At 45.1% G+C, this 18,514-nt stretch overlaps 1 protein-coding gene across 1 annotated transcript; it reads left to right on the top strand.

The window, feature by feature from the left end:
* Nucleotides 1–511: 511 nt before the first annotated feature.
* LOC144607398 (procathepsin L-like) lies at nucleotides 512–16,592 on the top strand. Its single transcript, XM_078424228.1, has 8 exons — nucleotides 512–647; nucleotides 4,006–4,147; nucleotides 6,994–7,116; nucleotides 7,832–7,984; nucleotides 10,683–10,907; nucleotides 11,060–11,225; nucleotides 13,461–13,566; nucleotides 15,625–16,592. The coding sequence occupies exons 2-8, from the start codon at nucleotides 4,016–4,018 to the stop codon at nucleotides 15,722–15,724; spliced, it is 1,005 nt and encodes a 334-aa protein (XP_078280354.1). The 5' UTR covers nucleotides 512–647; nucleotides 4,006–4,015; the 3' UTR covers nucleotides 15,725–16,592.
* The last annotated feature ends 1,922 nt before the right edge of the window (nucleotides 16,593–18,514 follow it).

Here is an 18,514-nt window from a genome sequence, read left to right as displayed (position 1 = left end):
CTGTCCAGTTGCTTCTTAAACGTCGTGATAGTCCCAGCCTCAACTACCCCCTCTGGCATCTCCTTCCACACACCCACCACTCTTTGTATGAGGAAAATTACCCCTCGGGTTCCTATTAAATCTTTTCCCCTTCACCTTGAACCTATGCCCTCTGTTTTTCGATTTCCCCACTCTGGGCAAGAGACTCTGTACGTCTACCCGGTCTATTCCTCTCATGATTTTATGCACTCAAAAGCTCCAATTTCTGACACCAGTGCGAAAAAACGCGCGGAATGCGCCGGGATTCATTGCAACCTGATGCCACAGAGCGAACTGTGGCAGAGTTGAAAGTGCCCAAGTCAATCTCAGCTGGAGTGATCTCACCCGGAAACCGCAGCCAATGTAACTCTAATTTCCACACCTACACACACACACACACACAAAAATAAAGTACATGATCGGTTTTAGTTCCAGGTTGGTGTGTTTTTTTTTGCAAAGAATAGTCCCATTTCCACCACGGAGAATATCGCGAATTGCACAATCAATTTGGGCTGTTCAGATTTACAGTCACATGAGAGCGGCGAAAGGAAGCGGTTGGATTTACTGCTGCGGCTGTGTCTGCACGCTAACCCAGCAGTCAGTCCCCCCCACCGGCCAGAGGCAGAGAGGTAAGGTCTGTTGGTCATTGACTGTCGGTCCGGAGCCCGACCCGCCGGCGGGCTGTCCGGAGTTCTGGGCACGGCAGGAGATTGCAGCAAAACCAATCTCCTGCCGGGGGGGGGGGGGAGACTATGAGGTTACAGTCTGGAAAAGTTGCCTGGGGAGAGGAGCAGAAATCGTGGGCGGGGGTGGGGGTGGGGGTGAAGGGAAGGGAAGGGGGGGGGGGGGGAGGAATGGGGCAACAACTGGGGAGAGGGGCAGAAAGTGGGGAGGAGGGAGAGGACCAAGGGGGGGAGAGGGGCTGGGACAGATAGGGGGCAGAGACGGAGCAGGAACGACGGGAGGGGCAGAAAATAGGGAAATGGGCAGGAACATAGAAAGGAACGGTATAGCAACGGGCCCTTCTGCCCATGATGTCTGTGCTAAACATGGTGCAATGTTAAACTCATCTGTCCATGCGATTCAAATCCGTTTAGTGCCTATCCATGTCCCTATCTAAAAGCTCCTTAAATACCATCATGGTATTTGCTTCCACCACTACCGCTGGCAGCATGTTCCAATCTCTTTGTAAAAAAAAAAAAAACACCCCTCTGATTTTAAAGCTCTGCCCTCCAGTCTTATATTACCACCTTCGGAAAAAAACTTCTATCTATCCTAGCTGTGCCTCTCACAATTTTGTATGCTTCTTTCGGGTCTCGCCTCAACCTCTCTGACACTTCAGAGAAAGCAATCCAAGTGTGGATAACCTCTTCTTTTCTCTTATATCCTCTAAGCCAGACAACATTTCTGTAGAAAAAAAACTTTTGCGCCCTCTCCAAACCCTCCTCATCCTGTAACTGGGCAACCAGAAAAGCACACAATACTCCAAATGTGACATAACCAAAGTTTTATAAAGCTGGAAGAGTGGAACTGAATGAGGAGAGATGGTGGCAGATAAGAACACCTACTTCCCTCCTCTCCCTCTGCCACTGCACCTCCTCATTCAGTTCCATTCAGTTTGAAGAAGGGTCCCAATCTGAAACATCGCCTGTCCATTCCTCCAGAGATGTCCCCCCCCCCCCCCCCCCCCTACATCAAAAATCTTCTAACCCACCTCTCTAACTCCAGGTCCCTCAGGTCGGCCGACTTGGGGCTACTCACTATCCCGCGGTCTAGGCTTAAGCTCAGGGGTGACCGCGCTTTTGCGGTTGCAGCTCCTAGACTGTGGAACAGCATCCCTCTCCCCATCAGAACTGCCCCCTCCATCGACTCCGTTAAGTCCAGGCTCAAAACCTCTTTCTACTCCCTAGCGTTTGAGGCTCATTGAGGAGGCGCTGTGAACTGTTTTGTATGTGCTGTTATCTTTGTGTGCTACTGTATGTTTCATTTTTTTTCTTAGTACCTAATCAGATGTACAGCACTTTGGTCAACGTGGGTTGTTTTTAAATGTGCTATACAAATAAAATTGACTTGACTTGACTTGACTTGACCTGCTGAGCCATTCTAGCACTTTATGTTTTACTCATGATTCCAGCATCTGCAGTTCCTTGCGTCTTCGGTTCTATTCTGCACCTTCCTTTTCTATCAGATTCCAGAATAAGCAGCAATTAGTTCTCCCCATCTCACCTTCCAACCTCTGTTGCTATCTCAATCCTTCCCTCTCCCACCTGACTGCTATCTGTCAATCCACCCCTCTTCCCGTATTCACCTGTTGTTTACTGGCTCTTCTCCCATCCTTCTCCCACTTCTTCCTATTGGTCAAATTTTTCCTTAACTCGTTCAGTCTAGATCAATGGTTCCCAAACCTTTTTGCGGATCACTTAGTTAATGGAAGTAAATGGGATTAATGTAGATGGGGGGGAAAAAGGTCATCATATACATGATGGGCTAAAGGGCGTGTTTCTGCATTGTACGACAATATGTCACCATTAACGTCACTGTTTATCCAGGCCAATTGGTTATCAGATTTATAATGCCACTTTTCTACCTGCCCATCACTGAATGCCATGGCTTACTAACTGGTAACATTTCCACACCACCACTGATACTATGGATAACATCTCTATTAATATGTCAGGCCATTGCTGATCATGTCGCTACTTTTCTGGACTGATCGTTGATAAATTGCTGTATATTGTAAAAAATTGGATCGCGTATCCCAATACCATTTTTTCCTGAGCAGACATTTGCGGCCTGCTTTAAATTATATTTGATTATTTCCTCAAATATATTACAGTAGAATACATTTCTTTATGAAGACAAAATATATAAATTGAGGAAATAATAATTGAACTTTAGGCCCAATTCAGAGCTTTGGTCTTGGGGACATCTTATCTTTCAACTAGACCAAGTGGACCCGTTGGGCCCAAACCTCTCCTGCATTGCTATAGCACCTTCTCCTCCCCCCCTCCCCTACCCCCTACCCCCTTCCCCTCCACTCTCTTTCCCCCTTCCCCTCCCCCACTCCATCCCCCTCAACGCACCTTCTCCCCCTCCCTCCACCCCCCCATCCCTCCCTACCCCACCCTCCCTAGGAGATAGATTTAAACTTTAAAATGTGAATAACTTTAAAAATATAACACCGATTTCATCTTCCATTAGCACCAAAGGGACGACGGTGAGTAAGGTGGACCTAAAAATGTTGCACTATCGTGTACCGTTTTGGCTGTAGTTCAGGAACAAACAAACAAACAAACGAGAGTTTTAGTATATAGATGACACGCCCATTGTAGCTGGCAATTCCAGTCGGACTTCTTAAAACCTAAAAAGCTTAAAAGCTTCTGCTTGTTGGACTCGAACAACTTTGAGGCAAACAGGAATTTCTCAATAGCTTTGGCTTTGTGTGACAGATGCCGAAGTTGCAATTAGTATTGCTCGTGATTTGATGGGTCGTAGCAGAAGTAATGGGGAGTTGTGGGAACCTTTGAAATAGAAATGCTGATTTTACAGGAAAACAAACCTGTGAGCCCTAGATTGGAACATGTGATTGAGGAACCACCTTTGTATTTGTTCGTTCTGCACAGAACTAAAATATACTTCAGGGCTTAAAAACGAGGAACTAGATTAAAGCCAAAACTAATATTGTTCTGATGATTAAATGCATGAACAAGGGCCTGAAAGAAAATTACTGAACAAGGAAAAACTCAGTTTTCCGTTTTGGCTAGGAAATCACATTGCATGCATTTTTGATGTGGTAAATTGTGCTTAGGTTATCAATTATTGGGGGGGCTGGATTACCGTAAACCATGAACTGTAGTGTGTGCGTCTGCAACTCTTACTATAACATTACCACCATCTGGTTCTCATCTTGGTTTGGCTGCAGTTCAACGAATGGGGGAGCTTGAAAGAACAACTAAAGTTAACAGTGGTGTGTCTTAATTTTATCAGGTGATCTATCATGAAGCCCATCCTGTTTCTGGAGAGTTTGCTTGCGTTGGTACTGACTGCCGTGGCCGTCTCACCAATTGATCCGACATTGACAGAAGGCTGGGAGAACTGGAAGCTGATGCACCAGAAGCAGTATGCAGAGGTAAGGCCATGAAAACAGCAGGCAGACTTCTTTGGTCCAGTTAATTTTAATTCCTAACCTCAGACATCCCAATATGCTTCATGCCCAAATTAAAAGACTGGGATTTGATCCTGACATCAGGTGCTAGCTATGTAGCATGGTGGCGCAGCGGTAGAGTTTCTGCCTTACAGCGAATGCAGCACCGGAGACTCAGGTTCGAACCTGACTACGGGCACCATCTGTACGGAGTTTGTACGTTCTCCCCGTGACCTGCGTTGGTTTTCTCCGAGATCTTCGGTTTCCTCCCACACTCCAAAGACGTACAGGTATGTAGGTAATTGGCTGGGCAAATGCAAAAATTGTCCCTAGTGTGTGTAGGATAGTGTTAATGTGCGGGGATCGCTGGATAGTGCGGACCCGGTGGGCCGAAGGGCCTGTTTCCGTGCTGTGTCTCTAAATCTAAAAATCTAAATTTAAAATCTATGTGGAATTCACATGTTCTGCCCTAGAATCATACAACGTGGATACGGTCCCTTTGGCCCAGCTTGCCCATGCTGAATAAGATGCCACATCTACTCTAGTCCCACCTGCCCTCTAATCCTTTCCTATCCACGTACCTGTCCACATGTCTTTCAAAATCTTGTCACAGCATGACTCCATAAATTTTTGCTTGTCCCACCACTTTCCTCCCAGATCCCTGTGTCGTGCTGGTGAGCTGGACACACTATGTTGTGCCTTAGTATAGGTAAGTGGGAAAAGCGTCAAAGGGGATTTGTGAGCCTGTGAGGGAGAACAAAGTGAAGGGCTACAAGGGAATGGCAAGGGAATGGGACTGTTGGATTCCATTATCACCCCAATGAGATGGATGTGCTCCCTGTGTGTCATGATAACCAGGTAAGAAGCACTTTTGACCAGCAGAGAACATATGGGAAAGTGCTGGCAAGACCTGGAAACAGATCATTTTGCTTCAGAAGTCAATGTCAACAGCAGCACAACAGGAACATCTACCAAAACTTCTCCAGAATATTGTTGTGGGTTATCTCATCACCTAACAGAGAACCCAGGTTGTCATCTGAAGGATGGCTCTTGTGACAGTGCGGCACTTCCTCAGTACTGCATAAACTTGCCAGCCAAGCCGAGCCCTCTTGGCAGACCCACAGACCCACAGCTTCACCTCATGATATGGCGTAACAATAGAAGAATAAAGCATTTGAGTACTGATGGTCCAGTAACTTTCACATTGAATGAACGACTGCAATGTATAAAATATACCGTATCTCACAGACCTTGTGATTCCAGTGCCTGAGCGGACACAGAATCCTACAGTAGTGCTAAACATTAGATCTATGGGAATTAGCAGAAGGAGTAGACTTTTTGGCCCCATCGGACTCATTACCTCAACACCTCTTTCCTGCACTACATTATCCTTTGATTACTTTAATATTCAAGCATCTACCACCTTCTACCTCGATTAGTGAGTCAGCCTCTGCTGACCATTTGGGTCGAGACTTCCAAAGATTCAGTGCCCTCTGGGCTAAAGGATTTAATTTGTTTTAATGGGAAGGGAGGTTCATAAGGTTTTTAAAGAGCGACCAGTGGCACCCAGGAACAGGGGCTGGGCTGTGTCGGGGATTCGGTAGCCTGTCTTGCCTGTTCATTGATGTGTCTGGTCAAACTCTGCTTACCACAACCCAACGTGAAAACTTACCTAACTGGGTGATTGTTATGAGCACTGAGGTTAGTCACACCAGCTCAGATCATTATAGGCAGGAAACGTCAGAGGCAGAACAATTTATTTATAAAATATTGTGATCTATTTCAAGCCATGCAGCAAGCTGACATTATCGTTGGTAACAAACAGCTCAATAATCACTCGACAACTTCTGGCTGAAAAATACTTCACCCCCCACCATTTGGACACACTCAAAGTGTTCTGGCCAATTATGGAGGCAGTCAATGCCCTTGTCTGCTGATGTTCCTCTGGGACTGTTCCTTGTGGCTGAAACAAGGGTTTAATGGTCAGCCTAGTGGGTGCTAATTGTGGACCTGAATATAGGTACACGCCCCGCACTGTGTTTTGCCCATTATCACCACAATGAGATGGGGTGTGCTCCCTGTTTGTCATGATAACCGGGTAAGATGTACTTTTGACCAGCAGGGAAATTATGGGAATGTGCCAGCATGTTATCGCAGCACGACCTGTATTCTTAAACAGTGACCCCCCCCCCAGTGCCATTGGGCAGCACGGTGGCGCAGCGGTAGAGTTGCTGCCTTACAGCGCTTGCAGCGCCAGAGAACCGGGTTAGATCCCGACTACAGCTGCTGTCTATACGGATTTTGTACGTTCTCCCCGTGACCGCGTGGGCTTTTTCCGAGATCTTCGGTTTCCTCCCACACTCCAAAGACGTACAGGTTTGTAGGTTAATTGGCTTGGTGTTTGTGTAAATTGTCCTCAGTGTGTGTGTAGGATAGTGTTAATGTGCGGGGATCGCTGGTCGGTGTGAACTCGGTGGGCGGAAGGGCCTGTTTCCGCGCTGTATCTCTAAACTAAATTAAACTAGAGGTAAAGAATGGTGAGAATTCATGGGAAATGTAAAACCTTTAATTAGAGTTTCATCCCATGTGATTCTGGTAGAAATGACAGCATGCACTGGCCAAGGAGCATCGTGTATGGTTAAGTGTCTCCTTGAACGAGGAATGGGAATAATTGAAACTTTACCAAGGCATTAAGCAGCAGGCTGCAATGGTGGGTGGCCAAGGCTATCAGTCAAAGTGAATGCCATGTCATTATCTCCAAGAACAGAAAGCTGCCTTGGGAGTGGCCGCTCATTCAGCAGAACTCTGATTTTTTTTCCATCTTCCTTCAGGAAGAAGAAAGTGTCCGAAGAATGGTGTGGGAGAAAAACTTCCGGTTCATTGAGTATCATAATCTGGAATATCTGAAGGGTAAACACACCTATGATCTTAGGATGAACCAGTTTGGAGCCTTGGTAAGTGAGAAATTCTTAAGGTAGAGAAAGATTAAACCACAGATGGACACAAAAAGCTGGAGTAACTCAGCGGGCCAGGCAACATCTCTGGAGAGAAGCAGTGGGTGACGTTTCGGATCGAGACCCTTCTTCTGATAGAATTCTTCATTACACAGGAAGGTGAAGTGGATTCTGCAATGAGGGTCATGGCTCTGAGACTGAGAAACATTACTCCTGTGTTGACTGTGAATTAGCAGTGGCATAAATATATTTAAGGAACACTTGGGAGAATTGGCATCAGGGTTGGTGGGAGACTCATTTTAGGTTGGTTATAAGAGAATGAGAGGCAAGTGTTGGAAAATAATTTTATTCGGTGAGTCGAACTGAACTGGGCCGTATGGCTTGAAAAGTCCATGGGGCAAATGAAGCAAGATTTGACAGTAACTTTCTGAAGGGAATTGGAAAAATCCTTGAAAGGGAAGAAATTGCAGGTGTGCAAGGCAAGGACGGAGGAATAGGTCCAATGGGAAAGCTCTTTCAAAACGCTAGCACGAACCTAATGGGCTGCAAGGCCTCCTGTGCAGTGTATCTTTTGATTGTGGTGATTTGGGGGCATTTTGTAGCCTTGTCCAGTGAGTGGGGAGTGGATTGCTTTCTGCATTTTGGGAGTTCTTCCATTTGTTCTTCTGCTATTGTGACTCTTCCTGATTTATTAACAAACTGGTTCACCTTTCAGACTGTGGAGGAATTCAATCAGCAGATGAACGGGTTCCGCCCTCACAGACCCAGAAACTCATCACAACACCTTTTAAAGGTTCCGGACTTGGATGAGATTCCAAAGAGAGTTGACTGGCGCCGCAAGGGTTACGTCACTCCTGTGAAGAACCAGGTAAAATAACTTTGCTGAAAGAACCAAAGTTAGGGATGAAGGTGCTGGAGAGGGTTCTTCTGGAGAAGCTGAGACCGAGGCTTGTCTTGGGCTCCAGGCAGTCAGGAGCTAGTTTTCACCCACCCCCAGCTTTACCTCCAGTGTCATCGGTCTGGTGGCATGGTGATTGGGTTAATGGCCCTGTAGTAATTTTATTCCCATTGTATTTTAATCTTGACGGAGCTGTCAATTCCCTGAGTGATTTATGGTGTCAGTGGTGCTCTCACATTGAGTATCGACAGAGTAATCTGCCACGGGACTCGATTTTGTGCATAGAGCATAGAACAGTAGAGCACAAGAACAGGCCCTTCGGCCCACCATGTCCGTGCTGACCTTGCTGCCAATCTAGCTAATCCAATCTACCCGCACATCATCCGTATCCCTCCATTCCCTGAACAATAAAAGAAAGTGCTGGAGAAACTCAGTGGGTCAGGCAGCATCTGTGGAGAGAATGGATGCATGATGTTTCAGGTCGGGACCCTTTTTCAGCCCTGACCCGAAATGTTGTCCATCTAAAGACTGACTATACACTATATCTACAACTCTCATAATTTTGAAAACTTCTATCGGGCCTCTCCTCAGCCTCCGATGCTCCAGAGAAATCAATACTCTCCTTATAGCTAATACCAGTGCTTTTTTTGTAGAGAAAAAGGTGCCCGTTGCAAATCAATTAACTGTTTTTATTTTGTGATCAATCAACGTCTAATTTAACAAACTAATGACTGAAAAAGTACAAAATCAACACGTATAATAATGAACATTATTAAAATAATATACTCTTTAAAAAAATGAAAATGCAATTTTTAAACTTTTTAGAGGAGTCATATAGTCATAAAGTCAAAGACATAGAGTGATATAGTGTGGATAAAGGACCTTCGGTCCAACCTGCCCACACTAGCCAACATGTCCCAGCTACACATCCCACCTGCCCACATTTGGTCCACATCCCTCAAAACCTGTCCTATCCATGTACCTGCCTAACTGTTTCTTAAATGTTGGGATACTCCCTGCCTCAACTAGCTCCTCTGGCAAATTGTTCCATATATCCATCACCCTTTGTGTGAAAAAGTTCCCCCCTCAAATTCCAATTAAATCTTTTCCCCTTCACCTTCAACCTATGTCCTCTGGCCCTTGATTCACCTTCTCTAATTAAGAGTCTCTGTGCATCTACCCGATCGATACCTCTCATGATTTTATACACCTCAATAAGATCACCCCTCACCCTCCTGTGCTCCAAGGAATAGAGACCCAGCCTACTCAACCTCTCCCTACAGCTCAGACCCTCTAGTCCTGGCAACATCCTCGTAATTCTTCTCTGTAACCTTTCCAGCTTGAGTCTGTCAGTAGGCATGGGCACAGTTGGATCTCATCGCTCTGCTGGGGAGGATCTCCATGATAACCTGAAAGCCACCTTCTTCTTGGAGAGCTGCCCCAATTGTTAACTAAATGAAGCGAGATAAAGGATGATATGAGCCTGTAACATAATATCTGAAGGACAACCAGTACCCACTAGCCCTCGAATACCCCTCTCTGACATGGATAACCTCCCTAACTGCTCCATGCAACCCCAAGAATGCAAAGTCCATTTGTGACTGAGGACAAGAGTTTGTTTTAGAGGCAGTACAACAATGATTAAGTACATGGGTTGACACTCAGTACAAATTCACATTGGAAGTTTAGTTTAATTTAGAGATACAGCATGGAAGCAGCTCCTTACACCCACTGAGACCACGCCGAAAACTGATTACCCATTCACACTAGTTCTATGCTATCCCATTTTTACATCCTCCCCTTACACACGAGCATCAATTTACGGAGGCCAATTAACCTACAGCCCCGCATGTCTTTGAGAAGTGGGAGGAAACTGCAGCACCTGGAGGAAACCCACCTGGTTACAGAGAGAAAGTGCAAACTCCCCACAGACAACACTTGAGGTTAGGATGGAACCCGGCAGCTCCACCAGCTTCAGCACCGTGCCGCTCAAAATGACTTTCCAGCCACCCCATTGTCCACCTGAATATGAGGCGTAAGGCCCCATCTTTCAATTCTTACTGCACTGCAGCGTCAAGTCCAATTTAATTGGAAAAATAATACCATGTGAGGAGCATCCTGCTTGAAGATTCACACAGGTTTGTGTACCTGGGAAATGTTTTTTTTTTGTTGCTGCAAAGAGCATCGTAAGAGTTGCACAAGCTGAGCCCTCACCCTCAGCCCCTTCCCTTGCTTCATGGGTAAGCTGGGAGTTTGTGGTAGAAGGTGCTGGTAGGTTAGGAGTTCCCAGAACATATAACAGTATTGCACAGGCCCTTCGGCCCACAATGTTTGTGCCAAACATGATGGCTAGTTGAACTGATCTCATCAGCTTGTATGTGATCCATATCCCTCTATTCCCTGCACTTCCTTGTGCCTATCCAAAAGCCTCTTAAACCCCACTATCATAGCTGCCTCCACCGCCACGCCTGGTAATGCGTTCCAGACCCCAGCCCATCACGTTACGTATTGTTCACCAGCTGGAGAGCTTCACTCCTTAACTCAATGCCTGACCCTTTTCAAAGTGGGACTCTGCAATATTGAGCAAATTACATTGAACTTTCCAAGTTTTGCAAAAAGTGACGGGACTTTCAAAGGTTCAGCTCTATTTGGGATTGTGTATCCTCAGGGAAATTGTGGATCGTGCTGGGCCTTCAGTTCCACTGGAGCGCTGGAAGGACAGACCTTTAAGAAGACAGGAAATCTCATCTCGCTGAGCGAGCAGAACCTGGTTGATTGTTCAATTAGCCAGGGGAATTCAGGATGTAATGGTGGATGGATGGAAAATGCCTTCTTGTATGTACATGAGAACAACGGAATTGATACTGAGGTTGGATACCCCTACACTGGCAAAGTTAGTAAATGTCTTCATTAATCATGGAATATGGGATTTTTCTGTGGTGAAGCAATGAAAGTAATGTAATGAAGCGTACAAAATATCTTCATGGGCTGTATTTGACAGCATGATAGCATCATATTTATCGTAAGTTTTGTTTGATTAAACAGGACGACCCCTGTGCTTATCAACCCAAGTACAAAGCTACCAATTGCACCAATTACTATTTTGTTGACCAAGCCAATGAGACAGCTCTAGCTCAAGCTGTGGCCCGCAATGGACCAGTATCTGTTGCCATCGACGCCACACATTCATCCTTCCAGTTCTACCATTCAGGTAATTCGCGGTGGACCGTTTAAATATCCAGAGAGATTTGGCCACATGGGATGGATGGTTTCACTGCATGTCCCGTGAAAGTGAGTGTTAAAAAATGTGGGATTGTAGGATAGGTTGTCTATTCGGTATAATGATGGTTCTGATCTGAGATGATATGTGTTGGAATAACCTGTGTTGATATTAATGAAAGTTAGGAGAAGATTTAAGGAGTGTTATGACTTAAACTTAGTGAATTCACCTCACCACAGTTATACAGCTGCCCTGTAATAGTCAGCAAATTTCTGAGTCCCCCATTTACATTTTAAAATTGGTTTCAAACATTCAATTTTGATTTGAGGTTCGGTGTTTCTGTGGATTTCACAGCAGATAAAATTCAAGCAATAAAGGCCCTGTATTTCTGGAGTGGATTTGAAATGTCTGGAGATTCAACAGAGAGGCAAATATTGCAAATGTAATTATTAATAACAATTGCAACTTGTTGTTACATTGTCATTTCATAAAAAGTGATGAGTGAATTTGTGAAAATGGAAAATGATGGAAAAACTATGCAGGCCAGCCAGCATCTGAGGAAGGACGAAGAGTTAATGGTTCAGATGAGGGACCCTTCATCATATCTGGGAGCGAGAGAGATAGACATAGACAAAGAAAGAGGCACAATCACAAAGGGAAATATACACACAAACACATTCATCCAAGCAGCATTGAAGTGCAGATGGAACAAAAGGAATTTAGTGTGAAATCATATGGCAACTGGGATTAGATGACATGTTAAGGCCACGTAATGTGTTGCTGATGAGGTTTCAATCTACTGGGATAGGCCCAGCAGTCTACTATGCACAGAGAGGGAAAACAAGAACAATAGCAGACAGAACTGGTTCTTATACAGACAGCAAGTAATTTGTCTAAAGTTAGAGAATTCAATGTTGAGTCTGGAAGGTTGCAACGTGTCTAGTTGGAGGATGAGGCTTCCTCAAGGAAGTTGCATGTGGCCTCGTTGTAGAGGGCAAGAGGCCACAGACAGAGATCAAAGTAAGAGTTGAATAGGGAATTAAAGTGGCAGGCAATTGGAAGCTCAGAGATGGTTCTTTTGACTGTTTTCTAGGAATACAACCCCCCTCTAGTGCCTGTGCACTAGATTGGAAGAAGTGCAAGTGATTCATTGCTTCACCTGGACAGAATGTTTGGGTCCCTGAATGGTGGGGAGGAATGAGGTGAAAGGACAGATGATGCATCTCCTGTGGTTTCAAGGAAAGGTGCTGTATGTTTGGGAGTGGCAGGCCCAGTGGGAAAAGGGAGCAGCGGACCAGAGAGTTGCAAAGTGAGCGATTCCTAATAAGTCTGAAAGCGGAGGGGGATATGTGTCCGGTGGTGGAATCTTCTTTGGTCGCAATACTTGACTGGTGCATCAGTACAAACTTTCTTTATTAGTAATGAGCTGTGAGTGGCATCAGCAAGGCAACATTTATAATCTTTGCGAAGATGGTGGTGAAACACTTTCTTGATCTGGAGCAGGCATTCCCACGGTAGTTTGGGGAGTTGCAGGACTTAGACCCAACGTAGATGAAGGACAGGAGATGGATTTTCAAGTCAGCTGGTCGGTGACTGGAGGGGAGCCTGCAGTGATGGCTTTGCCCTGCAAACACCACCTGATCTCTGAAATAGTACTGGGGATTGTTTACTTCCACTGATTCCCTTGGTTTAATTCAGGGGCCAAAGTCTGCCACAGAAGGCTGTGCCACACAATGCCACTCTGGGAATTCTCTGCCACAGAAGGCAGTGGAGGCCAAGTCACTGGATGTTTTCAAGAGAGAGTTAGATATAGCTCTTAGGGCTAATGGAATCAAGGAATATGGGGAAAAAGCAGGAATGGGGTACTGATTTTGGATGATCAGCCATGATCACATTGAATGGCAGTGCTGGCTCGAAAGGCAGAATGGCCTAATCCTGCACCTATTTTCTATGTTTCTAAGTTTCTAAAGTGTAATCAGATGAAGCTTTGTTACACGGCCTATGGTATCGGTCCAATTTACCTTTCTGGGGTAGGATTCAAACCCAAACCTTCTGACCCTGAGAGGAAAGCCACAGTCCGCACACGCAATGCATTGACATGGATTTACAATGGAATCTGTAGTAGGATGCTTTTTATTCAGGAGCATAATCCAGTTTATTTTTGTTAAAGATAAGTATGTGTCCTGTAGCTGAGACCTTTGAGGAATGTGTGATCTTGCCCTCCAGGTATTTATTATGAACCGGATTGTCAAACTGAACTTATGAGTCATGCTGTTCTGGTCGTTGGCTATGGAAGAATACATAAGCTGAACTACTGGATTGTTAAAAACAGGTACACCTCTAACACGGGATGTATAAGTATAAATAATTTAATTCCTCTTGCCATGTGAGCTCTTTATTACCATTAAAGGCATTTCAGAAAATATTGGCAGCTTGCTAAGGAAGAAGGCGGCTGGTAGGGACATGAGAGATTTCTCTCAGTTTTTCTGAGACTGATGTCAACATACATTGTCAAAGTGTCAATTGATACCATGTAGGTTGAATAAGCAACAAGAATGCTGGAAGTACAACAGCCAGGCTGCCTCTGTGGAAACGGGAACCGTGGATGTTCCAGGTTCTGCAGGCATATGGGACCAGTTTAAATGGACATCTTGCTCGACATGGACGAGATGGGCCAAAGGGCCTGCTTCCACGCTGCATGACTCTAGGTGTAAGAAGGAACTGCAGATGCTGGTTTAAACAGAAGATAGACACAAAAAGCTGGAGTAACTCAGCTGGAGTAATTCAGCCTGAAGAAGGGCCTCGACCCGAAACGTCACCCATTCCTTCTCTCCAGGGATGCTGCCTGTCCCGCTGAGTTACTCCAGCTTTTTGTGTCTATCTTCTGCGTGACTCTATGCTGAACCTTCATCAGATTTAGGAAATATCAGATATCAAATGTATTTAAGTTCCAGAGGTAGAGCAGAGAGAACCTCACCAAATGTTTTGTGATCGGGTGGAGATGCAGACAAAGAGTCATGCAGCATGGAAATAGTCCACTGTGTCCATGCTGACCATCAAGGACCCATCTGCACTAAATGTACACTATTCCCATGTATCATCACTTGCCCCCATCAAATCCCCATATCTACTCGAAGTTACAGGAACTCGTGTTCTTAGCTCGACTTCTCCAAAGAGCAAATTCTAAGAGATAGACTTAATCAAAACAGTCCTTGCCTCCTGTGACCCAAAATTCAGCTCACATGCGGTGCTTCACCATTGAAATTACCATAACTTTACCATAACCTGCTGCACCATTGGAGCTCGGGGTCACAGTTACTTGGTCGTGGCTTCAGGCCCATTGCATACTCAAAGGGAAACATCCTTCAGTATATTTCCAGGAGCAGGTGGAGCAGGCAGGGGAACTATCTGCACTACGTGTTCCTGCAAACTACAGGTGTTCACACTCTGCTTGTAATACTATTCCCTACAGAGACCTTCTAGCCAACCCCTTCTCAGTGCTCTGTGCCTCTTTAAAAAAAGCACTGGCCTTCCACAAATATTATTTTGCATCTGCCCATCCAAGCCTCTATGATCTCTGGGCGCTCTCTTTCATTTTCCATCATTGTCCCATCCATTCTTAAAGAACAGCACTCTCCAGAAGCTGGAACAGTGCTGCTTATTTAGTGACACGCCTGTTTAAGGTTTGGCTCCCAGATGTTCTTTCACATGTGTACCGGATAGTGTATGTGCCTGACCATGTACTCGACTGCACCTAACAGTGGTATACAGGACAACATATATAAAGGGGCCAGTGTACATATGGGAGAACAGCGTATATAAACTGAACAGCATATATAAACTGAACAGCGTATATAAACTGAAAATATGCTTGAGAATGTACTCAACAGGATAGCTATAGAAAAGTTTAATGAATAAATTACACAGCAGGATACATGTAGGACATATACTGAACTGCACATACATGACAATGTACATCTCTGGAGAGAAGGAATGGGTGACTTTTCTTGACCCGAAACGTCACCCATTCCTTCTCTCCAGAGATGCTGCCTGACCCGCTGAGTTACTCCAGCATTTTGTGATACCTTCGATTTGTATCAGCATCTGCAGTTATTTTCCTACATGACAATGTACATAGTGCATTTGAGAAGGTGTATACAGGAGTACACTGGACAGTGTATGTACAAGACCGCATGCTGGACAGTGTTTATCAGGGACAATACAGCGTGGTAAATATCTCGAACTGTATATTTAGAACATTTTACAGACATCTCAGGAGGTATAGTGCAGGGGAGTCTAGGGCAGTACTGACCATAGTAGCCGTTACAACAAAATTACTAATTGCAACCCATGTAACCTAATAATTAGTCATGGTTTTAATGTTTTCTAGCTATGGCGTCGAATGGGGGCATCAGGGCTACATTTTAATGTCCAAAGACAGGAACAACAATTGTGGAATCGCAACACACGCTGTCTTCCCAGTGATCTAACGTCTATTCCAGAGTCCGAAACTCAATGTGGGTGGTGCTGCACCCACTCTGTGTGAGAGGATGTGTGTGTGTGTGTGCTTGTGCATATTTAGTGTGGTTGTGTGCGTGTGATAGTGAGAGATTTTTACGTTGTTTTAATTCCTGTTGCTTCAGTTTAAATTGAATCACGACCTATAATTTTCTGTGATGATATTAACATAACCTGTCGTTCCTGGAACTGGAACCTCAGTTCTTTCTTACGGGTCTTGACGATGTAATTCGTGTGACCACTTTGGAACAGAGTATACAGCCCTGCTGGCCAGGGCATTGCTCACCTCTCTCCCTTAAAGGGAGCAGCTTGCATGGTGAACTTTGACACAGAAAGAGGCCATTTGGTCCTTTGGGTCTATGTTGACTATAAATGGAGCAATCCCATCAGTCCCATTCCACTCCTAATTCTCCCTGCAACCTACTCTCCCCCGTGAGCCCACAAACCCCTTTGATTTTTTTTGCTATTTCACAGCACCAACAGTAATTTCCAAATAAGCAACTAACCTACCAGCAATAAAAACAGAACATGCTGGAAACACTCAGGAAGTTGGGCAGCATCTGAGGAGGGAGAAATAGAGATACACTTTCAGGAATACAAGGTACATTCTTGGAATGTGGGAAGAAACCCATGAGACCACAGGGAGCAAAGGAGATCCGGATCAACTATGGGACACTGGAGCTGTGAGGGAACAGCTCAACCAGCTGAATTCCTAAGACCAGCTTTATAGGAGGTTCTAACTCTGTCAGTCCTCCTGGTAACTGCACACTCCTTACTCATTATTTTACTCTGCACAAGTATCAATAAACATGATTACCCAAAATGATTAAAAAAATTTTTTTTTAATGTTTATCTTTGAAACCTCCACGTCTTTTAGAAGGATGAGGGGGGATCTTATTGAAACATATAAGATAATTAGGGAATTGGACACATTAGAGGCAGGAAACATGTTCCCAATGTTGGGGGAGTCCAGAACAAGGGGCCACAGTTTAAGAATAAGGGGTAGGCCATTTAGAACAGAGATGAGGAAGAACTTTTTCAGTCAGAGAGTGGTGAAGGTGTGGAATTCTCTGCCTCAGAAGGCAGTGGAGGCCAGTTCGTTGGATGCTTTCAAGAGAGAGCTGGATAGAGCTCTTAAGGATAGTGGAGTGAGGGGGTATGGGGAGAAGGTAGGAACGGGGTACTGATTGAGAGTGATCAGCCATGATCGCATTGAATGGCGGTGCTGGCTCGAAGGGCTGAATGGCCTACTCCTGCACCTATTGTCTATTGTCTATTGTCTCTCAGAAAGGCAAGGGTTCGAGTCACCACCTGAGACCCAAACACATCAAAACGTTAAGCAAGATAAACACAAAAAGCTGGATTAACTCAGCGGGACAGGCAGCATCTCTGGAGAGAAGGAATGGGTGACGTTTTGGGTCAAGACCCTTCTTCAGTCGGAATGGGTGACGTTTCGTGTCAAGACCCTTCTTCAGACTGAAGAAGGGTCTTGACCCGAAACGTCACCCATTCCTTCTCTCCAGAGATGCTGCCTGTCCCGATGAGTTACTCCAGCTTTTTGTGTCTATCTTAGGCTTAAACCAGCATCTGCAGTTCCTTCCTACACAAAACATGAAGCAAAATCGTAGCAGTTGACAAATCAACCCCGTCAGATGGCTGCATCATTCAACTGGCTGTCAAAAAAGGTACTCTAGGCTGACAGACCAGTGCAGTATTGAAGGGATATTGCAATGGGAAGAGGAGGAGTTCTATCATTAACAGAATATATATATATTTTATACAAAACATATACGCTGTGCTTTACAATGTACTCCATATAAATTCTATGTAAACTATTTGTGCCATGGGCCTCAACACCACTAGTTGAACATCAAAGAGGAAGATTTAATAAACAATTTACTGGCCGTCAATTGCCATTTGCAGAAGAGAGTTCTAAATCTTGGGAATTAGCTGCCGGTCCTGGATGGTTATAAGCAACACAAGATTTATTCACATGGAACCAATGTGGGCTGCTTTGGATCAAGCACAGAGGACAGGTAATAAACAATCCACACCAAATAATACGCTGGCCGTGACTATATCTTGAATCAATATCATTGCACTGTTTGCAATGCCAAATAGGAGTTAATGGCCTGGCCTGGGGGGGGGGGGGGGGAGGGGCTGTAGAAGCTGTGCTTGTAACACTGTTTCCACGCCAGTTCTGGGCAAACCTGGCAGCTCGATCAGACCGAGTGTCACACTTCATGCAGGAAGTTGGGGTATGGGGGTGTGTTTGCATGCTAGGGAAAACACCTGGTATAAGTTGTGTTCAGGAGAGGAAGGCAGAAAATAACAGGGCATTAAAAACACAGAGCTGTAATCTATATACTAAAACTCTCATTTGTTTGTTTGTTCTTAAACTGCAGCCAAAACGGTACATGATAGCGCAACAATTTTAGGCCCACCTTGCTCACTGTCATCCATTTGGTGCTAATGAAAGAAGTTTCATTGAAATCGGTGTTATATTTCTAAAGTTATTCACATTTTAAACCTATCTCCTAGGGAGGGGGGGGGGTGGAGGGAGGATTAGGGGGGTTGAGGGGGGTGGAGTGGGGGGGAGGGGAAGGGGAGGGGAGGGAGGGGGAGAGGAGGGGGAAAGGAGGGGGGAGGGGGAAGGAGAGGGTGCGGCCCAATGCAGGAGAGGTTTGGGCCCAACGGGTCCACTTGGTCTAGTATATTGTAAATCTCTAAGAATACTTTGCTCATGTCCTTTCTTCACTATG

The sequence above is a fragment of the Rhinoraja longicauda genome, chromosome 28 (assembly GCF_053455715.1).
Source record: "Rhinoraja longicauda isolate Sanriku21f chromosome 28, sRhiLon1.1, whole genome shotgun sequence".
NCBI classification, from domain to species: Eukaryota; Metazoa; Chordata; class Chondrichthyes; order Rajiformes; family Arhynchobatidae; genus Rhinoraja; species Rhinoraja longicauda.
The sequence above is the reverse complement of the archived record's forward strand: the minus strand, read 5'-3'. Positions and strand labels throughout refer to the sequence as shown.

Coding starts and splice junctions, on each gene's coding strand:
- LOC144607398 (XM_078424228.1), top strand. CDS start 4,016: ATGAAGCCCATCCTGTTTCTGGAGAGTTTGCTTGCGTTGGTACTGACT. Junction 4,148..6,993: donor ACCAGAAGCAGTATGCAGAG/GTAAGGCCATGA, acceptor ATCTTCCTTCAG/GAAGAAGAAAGTGTCCGAAG. Junction 13,567..15,624: donor TACTGGATTGTTAAAAACAG/GTACACCTCTAA, acceptor AATGTTTTCTAG/CTATGGCGTCGAATGGGGGC.